Raw genomic sequence first — 16863 nt, 5'->3', positions numbered from 1 at the left:
AACGTACATCAACTGGTCAGAGTGTAGAGATTTATTTAAATTGTTATCTGTGGTAGCTGTCTGCAGTTCAATTCATATTATATCTAATAAGCTCACAAATTTGTGTTCTGAACTAGGCAGTTATGAGTTTCGGCAACATAATTAGAAAATTGTTGAATGGTTTCATTCAATGGCAGGAGTGGGGTTTGAGATGTGTGCCAAAGTAATCTCACTTTAGCAAAAACATTTAAGGTGTATTTGCCCTGATTTCCAAACCATGTTTGGGCAAATACAGTGGTGCCTCGCAAGACGAAATTAATCCGTTCCGCGAGTCTCTTTGTCTTGCGGTTTTTTCGTCTTGCGAAGCACGGCTATTAGCGGCTATTAGCGGCTTAGCGGCTTTAAGAAAAAGGAAACAAACTCGCAAGGCGAAGCAAGCCCATAGGGAAATTCGTCTTGCGGAACAACTCAAAAAACGGAAAACCCTTTCGTCTAGCGAGTTTTTCGTCTTGCGAGGCATTCGTCTTGCGGGGCACCACTGTATTGGAAAGGAGTCTCAACCAAACCCTTTTTCTTTGTCACTTCTGATTTACTACCATGCAGTGAGGATATGGACAAAATGCAAGCTTTGCATCTCGTAATGAAGAAATGGAAGCTTATTATGCTGTTCTTCTTTTACACAGTAAGCCAGTCTGATTGTTACGTGACCCTCTGGTTACCTACTTCTTCATGTGAAAAAGTGCGGACCAAAACTGTCAATAATAGCAAGAACCCTGTTTGGAATGAAACGTTTTATTATAGGATTCAAAACCAAGTCAAGGTGAGACTTTCAGTTGTGCACTGTTCTGAGCTGGCCATTTCAACAAGATAATACCATCACATGTGCATTCTTCTCCTGCTCCTAATACGGTGGTACCTTGGTTTAAGAACAGCTTAGTTTATGAACAACTTGGATTAAGAACGCTGCAAACCCGGAAGGTGGTGTTTTGGTTTGTGAACTTTGCCTTGGAAGCAGAACATGTTTCGCTTCCTGTTGAGTGTGCTCCATTTGTAAATTGAGTCCCCCGCTGCTATGGGAAAGCATGCCTTGGTTTAAGAACGCTTTGGTTTAAGAACGGACTTCCGGAATGGATTAAGTTCGTAAACCAAGGTACCACTGTATACACGATCCTTTGCCTGTTTTTGATTGCAAGACATCTGCATATGTGTGGATGGGCAGTATCCATCAGCAGGGCAGTGCAAGCAAGGCTGCATTGCTCTCCTGTCTCCCCAACACAACATGCTGCTGCCAGGACTGGGAAGGGCAGGGGCAGTGGAGCTTGGCATGTTGTGGGTGCAACACTGACAGCCTCCACTTGGCTCTGTTGCCCAGCCTGCACCATCCTGAGCTCCTGGTTGTCTTGCCATCCCCCCCCCCCCCGTTTGGTACTGGCAGCAGGCCATGGCATTGGGAAGATGGGAGAGCAATGCAGCCCCACCCATGGCACCCCACTGACTGCTATTGTGTTTATGCAAGGCATCACTGGAGGGAGAGGCGCAAGGTGTGGGGAACTCAGCACTGTGAAGATACATAATGCCAGGCTTAAGGGAATCCAATCCTCCTCCCTCATGGCAGGCTGCCAGTAATGGAAAAAAACAAGAAGGTATTTTATTCAATATTCACAGAGATGTAGGACATTACCTCTTAGATCATGGCATTGCTCTGAGTAAAAACCCCATCCCCTCCATCTCTCCTATTATACATCATCCCTGCGTCGGCTGATCTGTGCTTTCTGCCTCTGAGCTTTCTATTCTCCTACTTTCCATGCCCGCCAGGTCCTGGGAGAGGGGGGATCTGGAATGCTTTCTAAAGGCGCTGAGTCTGTCAGCTGTTTCTCTCCTGGTGCTTCTTCTTCCTCCTGCTCCTCCCCCAATATTTCCCAGCTTCTCCCCTCTGCAACCTCTGAACTATGACCTTCAGCAAACCACTCTTGTAAATCTATATTGTCTCCCTCTTCTCTGGGAAGTGCACCATTCCTCCGATGTCCAGTCCCTGACAATACTGGTTAAGTGTGTAAGATTGGCTGTGCTGCACAGCACTGAGCTCTCTCTCCCCTTGCCCCTGTTCCTCCAGTAATCTTCAGTCATGTGCTGTGTTCAAAAGCCAGGGAAGCAATGAAGTCTCATCTACATTGCCACACAACTGGACACTGCTGCCCATAACGCTTCTTCCTTGCCTAAATGGAGGATGGAATTTGTGGAGAAACTAGAGTACATATTGCATTTATTGGTTTGTCCACTGTTGCCTCGGACAATGCCCGTCACTAGTGTGTGACCTTTGGAAGGTTGCCCAGAAGTGAATGACACCCTGAGAGTGGAAAAAGGTTTCCTACTCCAGACTTAGAAGACGATTCCAAATACCTCACTGCTCTTATGGTTGGCATCCATCTTGGGAGACAACAGAAAACTGTAGCTTTGGGGTGAAGTGTACCATTGTAGTTATAGTGCCTGATGTGGCTGTACAGAACGATATGGGAGAGACATGTTTTTTTTGCAGGTGGGGCAGATGAAGGCTGCTTTTATAGACACAGATTATATCCTGCATCTAATATATTTAACTGATTCTCACAGAATTTGTTAGAGATGTCTGTCTTTGACGAAGATCTTTTCACTCCAGATGAGCTCCTCTTCACTATATCCTTTGATGTTGCTCGGCTTCCACTTGGTGAAAGAGTTCTCATGTATTTTAAGTCTGAACCACAGGTGAGATCTGAACACCAAGGTGGCTTGTAAGAACGAGATACTGTTGTGAATTTGTGGGCAGTAGACCTCTATAATGTTTTACTATGTGTTTTTTAAATGTGTTGTAAACTGCTCAGAGTGGATGGGGAAACACAGCCAGATGGGTGGAGTATAAATATTATCGCCACCACCACCGCCACCACCATTATGTCCGGATGAAGCTAGTGTTCTATTTTAATCAATGCTTGGAGTATTAAGACTTTGTGCTAGACTGTGTGTATTTAGCCAGACCCATGTGTATTAGGCTGTGTGCTAGACACTTTTACTCCGCTGGAATCAGCAAGAATTAAAAGCTAATTAAGCTAGGCTAATATTTCTGTGTTGAGGTGATAGGCTTGGTTGATGAGCCATTAAGAAGAACAAAGGATCAAGGGATTCTATGTGAGGCAGCAAATCTCAGTATAGCCAGTATTGAGCTGGATGAGCCAATTGTCTGACTCACTATAAGGCATCACCCTATATTCCTTTGTGTGTCCCGCAGCAACTCTGCAACGTGATAATTTTAATTTCAGAAAGAAAGGAATTGTGTGCAACAATTTCTTCTTTTTCCTTTTCTTTCTTCTTGGAAATAGAAACAAGAAGAGCTGGAAATTGAATTTTTGGTGGAGCCTGCGTAAGTATGTTAAACGCTTAAATTTTCTACATTGCTTTTACTTTTAAACTAAAATAAAAATAAAATGTGCATTTATTTCAAATAAATAAATATAATTATCAGGTGCAGAATTAAGGCAAAGGTAAATTAATAATGAGCATCAGAATTCCTGACGTTAGTATACAAAGATACAGGCAGTTATAGAGCCGAAAGAGAGCTACACAAACTCAGAATGTAGCCAGACTTAATTTTTGAATCTGAAATTTTGTTTTTTCTGTTGCATTTCAATGTTCCCCATTTTTATTTTAAATTTTGTTTGGATTCCAAAGACAATAAATAATTTTTGTTGAGAAATGTTAGGACAAAAGAGTTCTATGTATTAACTCAAACACATACTATAGAACGTCCTTACTGAAGTTAAGAAGCAGGAAGAATATCTGCTGTAAAGATGAATGTGCTACCAAAAATGTTGTTTTTATTTCAAACAATCCCAGTGAACAGCGAGGTGGGGCAATTCAAAGATTGGCAAAAAACATTATTGAAGTTTAACTGTCAGGCAGGGGGGACGGGACCAAGAATTAAATATAAACTACTTACAGATACAAAGGAAAGAGGTGGATTCTTGCTGCCAGATCTGCTGGCTGAGGGATTGGATATTATTGGAGAACACAGATTTATTAGATCTAGAAGAATATGATAATTGAAGGTTTGAGTCTGGTCAGCATTACCTGAGAATCTGATACATGTCCCCTTGAGTTAGGTGGTGGAAGAAAGGTGGGATATAAATGTATACAATGCTGCTGAATTAGTTGGATAAAAATGGAAAGTTTGGTGAGCAAACTGAGCAAAACTGTTTGGTTGGAAACATAGCTTTCTCTAGTAGGTTTCAGCTTTGCTCACAACATTATTATCACCAACATGAATATTGCTTGCAAATGTTCCCTTCGTTCCCACCCCCCACTCTTTCTCACATGGGGAAGGATGCCTCACTTCAATCTCCTATAAACAGATGGTTGGTGCTGATCCCTTGCTTGAAGGATAAGGTACCCCTGCCCGTACGGGCCAGTCTTGACAGACTCTAGGGTTGTGCGCTCATCTCACTCTAGAGGCCGGGAGCCAGCGCTGTCCACAGACACTTCCGGGTCACGTGGCCAGCATGACAAAGCTGCTCTGGCGAGCCAGAGCCACACACGGAAACGCCGTTTACCTTCCCGCTAGTAAGCAGTCCCTATTTATCTATTTGCACCCGGGGGTGCTTTCGAACTGCTAGGTTGGCAGGCGCTGGGACCGAGCAATGGGAGCGCACCCCACTGGGGGGATTCGAACCGCCGACCATGCGATCGGCAAGTCCTAGGTGCTGAGGTTTTACCCACAGCACCACCCGCGTCCCCTAGATCCAAATGACCTTTTCTCTCCCTCCCAAAGAGGTGATCAGCACCGACCATCAGATTGGTTAAGAATTATCTGTGCAGGCACAAAGCCAGAATTCACTTGATCTGGGCAATTTTACCCTTTAAGAATTCCATGATTAATAAAAATAGATTTCTAAGACATCAAACCTCCAGAAAAGTTATAATTGACTGTCATTGACTTTATGTGACATGGAGCCATATGGGAAGGGCTTGATCCTGAAAATGTAAGGAATCTGGATGGGAAGCAGCACAAGTATTGGCCATCCACCTCTGCTGTATTGTTTTGGTGTTCATGCCTACATTTACCAGACTAGTGTATGCTGGAGCCCTCAAGAAGCAGCAACCATATTGCAACTTAAAAGTAAGAATTGGGCTACAATTTAGGTTCATGGAAGCTAAAGCAGTGTTAAAACTCTAGGGTAAATAGATCTGTTGCATTTTCTTTGAAGGGAGCCCATTATTTAGGATCAGACTGGAAAGAAACTTTTGTTTGCCCTGTACCTATACTCTTATATTTGTTTCCTAGGCCTGGCCCACCTGAAACCATCATAACAAATGGCGTCCTAGTGGTAATTATTTATTTCTGCAATTTATCAATGCTGATAATACCTGTGTGATCTAAGAAACTATTGGTTCCTAGCTCAACCGCTGAGAGTGCTCTGCTACATCAGCCTCAAATGTGTTAAATTTTACTACCTAAAAATGGAGCTGAATCTTTCAGTAAAAAAGATCTCTCTTCTCTCTTTGGCGATCACTCGTAGCCGAGTAAGATTGTCTTCCATAAACACAGTTTTAACAATGAGTCCGTAAGTGACTGTGGAGGCCAATTCTAGACCCACACATCCTTCCACAGTGGGGACATTGGTTATGACGAGCGCCAACGACTGCTGGACAAATTACTGACTAATATGCTCCAGTGTAAGGGACGCGGGTGGCGCTGTGGGTTAATGCCTCAGTGCCTAGGTCTTGCCGATCGAAAGGTCGGTGGTTCGAATCCCCATGGCGGGGTGCGCTCCTGTCGCTCGGTCCCAGCGCCTGCCAACCTAGCAGTTCGAAAGCACCCCCGGGTGCAAGTAGATAAATAGGGACCGCTTACTAGCGGGAAGGTAAACGGCGTTCTGTGTGCTGCGCTGGCTCGCCAGATGCAGCTTGTCACGCTGGCCACGTGACCCGGAAGTGTCTGCGGACAGCGCTGGCCCCCGGCCTATAGAGTGAGATGGGCACACAACCCTAGAGTCTGTCAAGACTGGCCCGTATGGGCAGGGGTACCTTTACCTACCTTTTATGCTCCAGTGTGGTTATCAAGATTATACCTCAACGCAGGCTTCAAGGAAGGAAACCAAGGCGCAAAATCAACACTCAAGCCCTTCAAGATCCCATTAAGTGGGATTGCTTCCAAACAACTCTTAAGGACCACCTGCTTCTAGTAAAAAATATAGAGGGGGAGGATACAAAATTCCAGAAATTTGAATAACGAATATAAGAACTCTGTAACATAATAACTAAAGCAGATACCAAAAGTCAAAATAACATTTCCACAACATATGGAGAACCATACAATAATATGGATATAATGAAACACCCTCTATACAGTACATGGGTTGTGCTTATGCTTCTTCAATGCTGCTCTTTAGATAACTAAAATGCTAATATATGATCTTCCTAATGTTCATCAGTCAGATTTTCTGGAATGCCAATGCCAAACACATTTCAGCTTGGCAGCCTTCTTTAGTAGCCTATTTTCTTACGCTACGTCTTCTAAGAGTTCAGCCAATTGATATCCAAATGTTGTTTGAGACAGGGTTAAAATCCAACATCTTCAGTAAGTACAGGTTTGCAAAAAATTACAACGATCAGTGTAAAATTATAATGCCCAATAGTAATTGAAGGTTCCTATATTGGCTTTTAACGGTACTCAAGCAAGAGTGATATTTGGATATAAATTAGCTGAACCTCAAGTATAACATGCAGTGTAACAAAAACTGCCAATTCCAGCTGATCCCTGTTAATTTTGTTTGTTGCTCATTTCTGCTACAGTGTCGTGAGGTTTGCGAATTGAAAGCAGAGGTGGACCAGAAGAAGCCCCGTAAATCAAGTAAGTTTATTTGTGTTGTGGTAAAGAAGGGGGATTTATTAACCTCTGATACTGATATACAGACTAAACCAGACCCAATGCAAGCAAGTCTAGCAAATTCTGCTTTCCTTAATCACCACCATGGAAGTGCTTTCTGAAAGCTGAGAAGCACAAGAAGAAGGTAATAGACCCTACATGAAATAAACTGTGATCTTTCATTGGAGGGCAATGCTACATTTCCATAGGGACAGCAATAAAAAGTGAGGGGGAGGGGGAGGATCTTGTAGTTCAGAATGAATGGCTGCTATAGTATTACAGGGACGCGGGTGGCACTGTGGGTAAAAGCCTCAGCGCCTAGGGCTTGCCGATTGAAAGGTCGGCGGTTCGAATCCCCGCGGTGGGGTGCGCTCCCGTTGCTCGGTCCCAGCGCCTGCCAACCTAGCAGTTCGAAAGCACCTCCGGGTGCAAGTAGATAAATAGGGACCGCTTTCTAGCGGGAAGGTAAACGGCGTTTCTGTGTGCGGCTCTGGCTCGCCAGAGCAGCGATGTCACGCTGGCCACGTGATCCGGAAGTGTCTCCGGACAGCGCTGGCCCCCGGCCTCTTGAGTGAGATGGGCGCACAACCCCAGAGTCTGTCAAGACTGGCCTGTACGGGCAGGGGTACCTTTACCTTTACCTATAGCATTACAAGCTAGAGTACAGCAATCATTTTCCTTTACCCTATTGACTTTTGCCTGAAAATGTCATGCTCCAGCTTCCCAAACTGTCCCAGGTTTCAGATTTCAAAACAGCAATTCAGCCTGCTAGGCATCTTTAGCAGGCCTGGGACACCTACTAGACAGTAAGGAGGAGCTGAGGGAAAAGTGGGACAAAGTCACCTGAAAAGGGCAGTTGGACCACTGCTCACTCAGTAGTGGGTACAGCCCATCTTTATGAGCCCATTACAATATTCTAGCCTCTTTGCGGGAATTTCACTAACATTATAGAGGAGAACAAATGAGAACAGCATTGTCTGTGCAGCCCTCACTGTGAGGGTTGCAAAGGTACCTTTGTGCACAAGTGCCAAAGCGTCTGGGAAGTTGTTTTTGCTTTACGAGGTACTTTCCAGTCATTATGGTGCTGATACAATTATTACTTGCAAGCTGAGAGCCAATCAGGCCAGTGCATTATTGCTGTTCCAAAATGGAGGTGTACTAAAGATGGGATACAGTGACTTGAAGGAGGCTGTCCAGAACCTGGCTGCGTTGTGGGGAGGGGATGAGCAGAATGTTTTTGCTATGCCAAACAGGAGTGTGAAGTGGAGGGTGGATATAAGAAGAGGGTAATAAGAGCCTGCTGAATTGGGCCAGTGGCCCTTCCAGTACTGCAACCTGTTCTCACAGTGGTCAACCAGCTGCCAATGGGAAGCCTGCAAGCAGGACCTGAGTGCAACGGCACTCTCTGTTTCTGCAGTTTCCATTTACTGGTATTCATGCTTCCTTCAACTGTGGAGGTAGAACATAGCCCTCAGTTATGTGCCCTGCCTTTTTCCTGCCCCCTTCTTCAACTAATGAGCAAGATGATTTACCTGAATTCTATCCGCTTGGACAAAAACAATAGACAACAGCAAATCTGAAGGAGGCTTGCAGTATTATAATTTTCTTTTCTCTTTTGGTGGTCAGTAGAACACTTAATCCAAGCAAGTGTTCATGAACATAATGCAACACTTTCCTCCAGACCGAAATTAGTTTTCCAGCATAATACCTGGTAATACCATGGTAGCCCTGAAGACAGATGCACATTGTCAGATCCATTTAAAGCAGGGATAGGGAACTGGGGCCCTTCCAGTGTTGTTGGACTCCAACTCTCCTCAGCCCAAGCCAGCATGGCTAATGACCAGGGATAATGGGAGATCCAACAGCACCTGGAGGGCCACAGGTTACCCATCCTTGATTTAATGGCTAATCCTAGTCCACATGTTGGAGAACTCTGCAGTGTACTTTCCTCAAAATGGTAATGTTTACACTAATGTGCTGAGTGGTTTGAGAGCTGATCCTTTCCCTTTCCCAAGTGGTTTCTTTTAAAATTTATTGTGTTCATCCAAAATTGTTCATTATGGAAACAAATGCAATGGCAGGTTTCTCTTCATGCTTTGTCCCCTGTCTTTAGAGAAAGACCTTGCGCTTTCAGTGAAAGGTTCCTGCGAAGGCACTCACTGTTTTAAGATGGGTTCGGATGCTCTCATTATACCGCCATGCCCAACTACGTTCCACTATGTCAAGTACAAGGATCCTGCAATGGACATTATGCTACCAAAGAAGACACACTATAATCCTGTAAGTCAACTGATTTTAATAATTGAAACCACAAAAGTTTCCCTTCAGAAGAAAACAGTACAAGGTTTTTCTGACCAGGATGATCAGGTGGGATTCAGCGAAATTGTTGCATGCACAGAAAAAGATCTGCTGGCACTATGGGACATTTCCTCCTTGCCTCCCTCCTCTGCACCTCCCCATGCCCTAAATCTGCTCTGGATGGTGAGGGAACCAAAGAATAGGTTTGGGGGATACAGGAGAAGGAGAGGTGAGGAAGTCATGTTGTGCTATGGGACCCCATTCCGTGTGCATACCCTATTTAGTGCTGCATTCAATTTCACCCAATATTTCTCCTTTTCCTCAGATTACCTGTTCTTATAGCACCAAAACCAACGTTCTACCTGTCATGTTGAATTCCCTGCCCATGGGAGAGAAAGTACCAATAGTGGAGGTGAGTGCCATTTTTCAGTAGTAGCATTCTGAAAGTATTAAACCAGTAGCAAATAATTCCTAGACTGAGTTGATATGGCAACAACTATGGTGGAAAACAAGGATGGCTCATTACAATCAAACCCTGAGGTAATTCTACCTGCCTCCCCAGAACTTGAGGATTCTGGAAAGCACTTTATAGGTTCCTATTGAAGAGGCGACCTTTTCTTCTTGAAGCAAGCTTGCTTCTGTCCACTCTAAATTCCAGGGAATCCCATGGGAATGGCATAAGACATTCTGGGCGCTTCCATTGTTCTACTTTGTGGAATGTATGAATGAACGAACTCCGAAGTATTAAAATGTAGGGTCTTCTGAACTTGCCATCCCCTTTAAGTCCCTTTTAATAGTAACTTTTATAAGACTTGGTTCATACCAGGGCTGAGTCCAAAGGTTAATGCTTCAGATTATAAACTAACTGGGGCCCAGAGGCTAGGTATAGTTTCAGTAGTGGTCTTTGTGATAAGGAGGAACCATGGAGATGCCCTCCAGACTCTGTAGCTGCATTGTTGCAGCTTATCTGCTTAGGGCAGGGCTGCAGTAAGATGGCAGATGACGTCCAACTTTCTGTACAGCAACAAGTTTCAAGTACTTTTTGTCATCAAGCGCTCTGCCTGTTTTCTCCTTTGAGCTTTGACACAAGAACTTTCTGGATTATTTTTATTTTAGGAAAAGCTAACAACCTCCAACTTTTCAAAAAGTGTACAAGTCTCAGCTATCGCCACAGGGGTGCTGTTACATTGAAATGGGTGGGGGCAATTGCAATCCACATCTGCAAATAAACCTACTCTGGGCAATCTCTCACACAGAGGTCCCCACACTCCCTTACATAGTTGGAATATATAAGGAGGAGAAGTTGAGAATTATGAGATGGATTGAAAAGCAAATTGGGATAGAGGGCATCAGTTACATCACAAAACAAAATACAACCTGGAATTCCTCCTCCCCAAGAGAAAATGATGTGTGCACATACACTTTTTTTGTCTGGGTAACAAAAATTAAAATCTATAGATGGAAACCATTGGGCCAGAGTATTTTTAAAACAACAACAACACAACAACTGGGATATTAACTCTGTATGTGTCACATTTGCAAGGCAGCAAAAAGTAAGCATGCACTCTCTTGGGAAGGGGGGAGGGGCATGCAAAATTGTTTCTCCATCCCATGTGAATATATTGATTAAGTCTCTGAGTAAATGTAAGTGATTTCACAAGTGCATTTTAACATTAACCAGCAGCAAACAGTATTGTGGTGTGCTGCAAGTAGTAAATGCCGCAAGTATGCATGGTCCCACTGACCTAAAGCCATACCCTGCTCCCCATAGGGAAGCACATCTAAGCCATATTCATGCAAAATTGGCTGCAAGTTGTGGGCTGAAATTGACCTGAAGCCGCATCGTGTCCCCTTCCCAGTGTGAGGCAGGAAAAGGAGAGCAGCTTACATATTCAGGTTGAAAAAATAAAGCCATTTCTAGTCAGTTTTGCATGTGTGCGTTCACCCCACTTCTCCATCAATTTGTGGTTTGTTTGTTGTTGTTTAAATAAACTGTACGAAAATCCAAATTTAAATATGTATTTATTTCAATGTATGAATTTCTAAATATATTGTATCAAAAAATGCACACTTTAGTGTGTGTGTGTGTGTGTGTGTGTAAAGGTGAAGGTACCCCTGACCGCTGGGCCAGTTGCGGACCACTCTGGGGTTGCGCGCTCATCTTGCTCTATAGGCCAAGGGAGCCAGCATTTGTCCGCAAACAGCTTCCAGGTCATGTGGCCAGTATGTATGTGTGTGTGTGTGTGTGTGTGTGTGTGTGTGTAATTATCTGAGAACCATAATTATGAGAATTGAGAATAATTATGTTCTGATCTTCGCATTAGTCTAGGAGGTGCAGATCAAGCTCATTCACAGTAGAGTTCTCAGATATTCAGTTCCTTCAGCAATCTGTGGCCACTATGTGGAGCCATTTTCCAGAGTTTTTTCTTCATGTGAGGAATACCACATTATCATATGGCAGCCTGTTTATGTGAAGAGGCTCACCACATAATCAGGGCAGTTTTCTCCACAACAGTGTAAACATCTCAAAAAAAAGTATTGCCAGTGCTGAAGTAATATTTAATCACAACTTCAGTCAACTTCTGTGTGTGAGAGAGAGAGTGGGGTTTTTACATCTAGTCCTTCACTTCAGACAATTGGAATGAGAGTTGTTGTTGTTGTTTAGTCATTTAGCTGTGTAGTAATATTAAATTATGATTGCCCTATGTGACATTTACTTCCTGCTTTTCAGAAGAAAAAGTACAATTTGCACGTGCAAGTAGATGACTGGTAAGCATCCTTAATGATTAATTTTTTGTAGTGACAATATGAAATAAGTTGCCTCTCATAATTTTGTATGCTCTTATGTGGTTCCCCCCCCCCCCAATCAATCAATCAATCATTTATTGCATTTGACTAAAATCCATTACAAATCCAGTTACAAGTGGTTTTTTGAGGGGGGAAAGCTATTTAAACACCACATTTGATCTATGACAGTTGCCAGAACATGGTTAGAATATTGTATTCATTTTATTAGCCCTTTAAAGGGAATCCAGGGAATATAACATGCAACACAGGCTAATGTTTTAGAGCAACCCTAACATCCCACTTCCTGCCAAGTAAATGATGCTTTCATTTTAAGATTTGTTTAGAATGGTATCCGCCATACTTGTGTCTATTATCTTTGACTGAAGCTGCGGTTTTACTGTGAAACTGCATTTTTAACGGCAAGCTACCTTGTTTATTTATTTATTAAATTTATATACCCTCCTATTCCAAAATATTTCAGGACAGTTCACAGAATAAAATACAAAACAAAAATAAAACAAAACAAAAGTACCGTATTTTTCGCTCTATAACACGCACCTGACCATAACACGCACATCGTTTTTAGAGGAGGAAAACAAGGGAAAAAACATTCTGAATGAAACAGTGGATGTATCATTTTTGTGCTTCATGCTGTGGCCACAGACATGTGATCTGATGGTGAATTTGGGGTGACCCAATGCAAAAATCCTGAGAATTCCTGTGGATCCATGCTTTGTAACCACGTTTTTGCACCATTGCAGCCCCAGGCAACAGTGGGTGCGTGATTTTTTTGGTGCAGGCTGTAGCCATGGACATGCTATGTGATCTGATGGTGAATTTGGGGTGACCCAATGCAAAGATCCTGAGGATCCATGTGGATCCATGCTTTTTAACCACGTTTTTGCACCATTGCAGCCCCAGGCAACAGTGGGTGCGTGATTTTGGGGGGGCAGGCTGTAGCCATGGACATGCTATGTGATCTGATGGTGAATTTGGGGTGACCCAATGCAAAGATCCTGAGGATCCATGTGGATCTATGCTTTGTAACCACATTTTAAGTGGGGAGCGAAGGAAAAACAAAGAAGGGACATGAGAGGGGTGTGCAGAGAAGCAGCTGGCTAAGAATGCAGGAGAGGGATTTAACGGGAGGGAGGAAAGAAAGGCAAAAGTTTTCCCCCACCCAAGCCAGCCATCTCTCTCTCTCTCTCTCTCTCTCTCTCTCTCTCTCTCTCTCTCTCTCCCCCTCTCTCTCTCCCTTCCCCCCTCTCTCTCCCTTTCCCCCAGCAGCACCGGAGCACAGAGAGGAATTAGAAGTAGACACTCTGCTTTCCCCTCTGCTTGCCTGGAGGGGAGGGGCTTTCCCTGCTCTTTGTTCCGTTTCAGCAAACACAGCAACGAAACAGAGGAGGGTGGGCAGTAAGACCCTGAGGCAGAATGCAGGAAAGCAGCCGCTTCCTCTTTTCAGGCTTCCCTTCTCCAAGACGCAAGATTTGATTTTTGCCTGATTTTTCGGCTCCAGGGACCACACATTCGCTGTATAACACGCACAGACATTTCCCCTTCCTTTTTAGGAGAAAAAATCTGCGTGTTATAGAGGGAAAAATACGGTAAATCATGTGTGATGTGCAGTCATCAGAAAATAAAAATATTCTTATAAATTTTAAAAGTTATATAAACAATAAAACAGTATTCTAAAAAACCTTTCTGGGCATTCAGTATGATATTGTGTGAAATAGCCTCAACACACATTAGGCTATGTGTCTATCTATACCAAATAAACTCAAATAACCCAACTTTATTAATATCATGGAAAGCAAAAAACTTACAAAAGCAGATGATCAAATACTTAGCTGTATAGAAGTTTGAATATGAGCAAGATAAAATAAATGTTATGGAATGGCAGTAAACAAAGCCAAGTGGGGGCTCCCTCCCCCCTCCACCTTCTGTTGAAATTAGCCTAAACAGGATTAGGATTCAGCATTAATGCCTGATAATAGATACTAAGGTTTAATCAGTTTCTCAACAATGTGAAAAGTAGACCAGTTTTAAATATGGAGACCAGGGACCAATCTATCAAATAACACAATGCCCAGTTGGGGCAGGACAATAACTGAATTGTCTATGGTTATTTCCCATAATATGATGCTGAATGATCCCAAGCAGTAATCTATTCTGTTACATTTCTGCTTGATAAAATCCTAAGATTTCTCATATATTTGGATAAGATCTATATATATATAATGCCTGTGTATGTCCTAGTCATTGTTCCTGCCCAGCAGACCTCGATGTGCGCTTGGGATATGACATCTGCCCACAGGAAGAAGAGTTCTTATACAAACGGAGGAGACATGTTGCTCAGGCTCTGAAGCAGGTTCTCCAACTAGATTATGACTTGCAAGATCATGAGGTATGTGAAATGGGTTGCTGATTTATGCTAAGGGTGAATTTATTATCTTGTGGAATTTATTTTGCGTGTTGAGTCCCACAATTGCCACCCCCAAAAAATTCACACTTCACACATCAATTTTTGTTTAGGTTTTTGGCATAATTTTGGCCACAACTTTATTCAAATACAAAAAAATGTGAGTGGTTGCTTAGGCGTTGGTTATGACTATCTGTCCATGCCCTCAGGGACAGAGCTGGCATTCCGGACACCAACGGAAGCCAGTGTGGGAAACAAGTATTGGGTGAGAAAGTGAAGTTGGGCATCAATCTCCCACTACTCACCCTCATGTTCCTGTGGGGCTTGCACGGCCCAAGTCCATCTCCATGAACAAGGACGAAAGAATGGCAAGCCCCTGGATTCCTTTAACGGAATTCCCATCGCATCATTTGGAGGGGTAGGCACTTACCCCTCCAAGCACCAATTTAACCAATGCCTAACCGCCAACCTTACAAGTTGTGACGATTTGCTACGCAGTAGGCGAAAACCAAATGGCACCAGCCAATCAGCCAGATGGCAAAATTCCTACCAGGCCCCCGCACCAAGGCGGACGACCCCATGACAGGCATAGCAAGGTCAAGCGAACCGTAGAACCATCCCATTAAAGGGAGGGAGGGCGGGTGATCCGATGCAAAACGGCCAAGAGGACGTCTAACGTCTGGCCCCTGTATTTAAAGACTCTGACCCCTCCTCCAAATTTGGCAACAACAAAACTGCCCCAGCAACCCAATCTTAACCCCTTAGGAGGCTTGGGTCTCTCACAAATCTACCTAGTCATGGCAAGGTGGCTTGTTACCCCAACCGCAACACGTGCTCTCTGTTAGGGAGAACACGCTATCTTGCCACATTCCACCTTTGTAATTCTGCCATCCAATTCTGCTTTTTCTAAATGCATGTTCACTGCAGTCTGAAATGGGGTTTTTTTGTTTGTTTGTTTTAGAAGTCTTGCAGAAGCAAGCATCACAACATGAAACCGACTTGGTGATATATTTTTGCTGTTCAAATGTCTGGAAGCCAAGTGTAGAATTAGCCAAGCAACCATGGCAGAATGTGTCAAGTGTAAACAGAGATAGCATCCCAGCAAGTACAGTGGTACCTCAGGTTACAGATGCTTCAGTTTACAGACGCTTCAGGTTACAGACTCTGCTAACCCAGAAATAGTACCTCGGGTTAAGAACTTTGCTTCAGGAAGAGAACAGAAATCACACGGCGGTGGCAGGGCGGCGGCGGGAGGCCCCATTAGCTAAAGTGGTACCTCAGGTTAAGAACAGTTTCAGGTTAAGAACCGACCTCCAGAACAAATTAACCCGAGGTACCGCTGTATACAAAGTAAATGATTTGCAGAGTCAGCCCTGAAATAGCTGAGAAACCACTGCACCTTCATATTGGAAGGAGGAGGAAGGGAGAGAAACTGCTCCAGCGGGAAGGTAAACGGCGTTTCCGTGTGCTGCTCTGGTTTCACCAGAAGCGGCTTAGTCATGCTAGCCACATGACCCGGAAGAACTGTCTGCAGACAAACGCCGGCTCCATTGGCCTGTAAAGTAAGATGAGCACCGCAACCCCAGAGTCGTCTGCGACTGGCTTAACTGTCAGTGGTCCTTTACCTTTTTTTTTAATCCCCCCCCTTGCTTTTTGTTTCAGATAACATCAAAATAAAAATCTGAAATAAAAATCCTATTGCGAGACCATTGTATTTTATGTTCTTCTTCTTCTTTGGCGATCACTCGTAGCTGAGTAAGATTGTCTTCCATAAACACGGTTTTAACAATGAGTTCATAAGTGACTGTGGAGGCCAATTCTGGATCCACACGTCCTTCCACAGTGGGGACATTGGTTTCCAGGTGGGAATTGATCACGGTGTGGATTTGCCAAGCGTGCCTTCCTCTTAGCACATTTCTCCCTTACGTCCTGAGTTTGAATGTCTTCAAAGCCCATGACACCTTTGGTAAAGGGTGTTCTCCAATTGGAGCACTCACCGGCAAGTGTTTCGCAATTTTTGTCCAGTGCTGGTGTTTTGGTGTACTGGTGCATTTATTGTTTCCAGCAGTTGACTGGGATACAGTGATACCTCGAGTTAAGTACCGTATTTTTTGCTCTATAAGACTCACTTTTTCCCTCCTAAAAAGTAAAGGGAAATGTGTGTGTGTCGTATGGAACGAATGCAGGCTGCGCAGCTATCCCAGAAGCCAGAACAGCAAGAGGGATTGCTGCTTTCACTGCGTAGCGATTCCTCTTGCTGTTCTGGCTTCTGAGATTCAGAATATTTTTTTTCCTGTTTTCCTCCTCCAAAAACTAGGTGCGTCTTGTGGTCTGGTGCGTCATATAGAGCGAAAAATACAGTACTTAATTCATTCTGGAGGTCCGTTCTTAACCTGAAACTGTTCTTAATCTGAAGCACCACTTTAGCTAATGGGGCCTCCCGCTGCTGCCGCACTGCCAGAGCACGATTTCTGTTCTTATC

General features: G+C 43.8%; 1 protein-coding gene across 1 annotated transcript in view; it reads left to right on the top strand.

The window, feature by feature from the left end:
• The window catches only part of LOC114582942 (cytosolic phospholipase A2 epsilon-like), a 50471-nt gene that overhangs the window by 14201 nt on the left and 19407 nt on the right, over positions 1-16863 (top strand). Inside the window, exons 4-12 of the mRNA XM_077927183.1 lie at positions 663-799; positions 2590-2721; positions 3333-3373; positions 5291-5333; positions 6802-6859; positions 8988-9154; positions 9498-9584; positions 11904-11941; positions 14219-14366. Of these exons, the coding sequence (XP_077783309.1) occupies positions 663-799; positions 2590-2721; positions 3333-3373; positions 5291-5333; positions 6802-6859; positions 8988-9154; positions 9498-9584; positions 11904-11941; positions 14219-14366 (851 nt within the window). The remainder of the gene's footprint in view (positions 1-662; positions 800-2589; positions 2722-3332; positions 3374-5290; positions 5334-6801; positions 6860-8987; positions 9155-9497; positions 9585-11903; positions 11942-14218; positions 14367-16863) is intronic.

This window comes from Podarcis muralis, chromosome 1, assembly GCF_964188315.1.
Source record: "Podarcis muralis chromosome 1, rPodMur119.hap1.1, whole genome shotgun sequence".
Classification (NCBI taxonomy): Eukaryota; Metazoa; Chordata; class Lepidosauria; order Squamata; family Lacertidae; genus Podarcis; species Podarcis muralis.
This window is presented reverse-complemented; position numbering and strand designations above follow the sequence as displayed.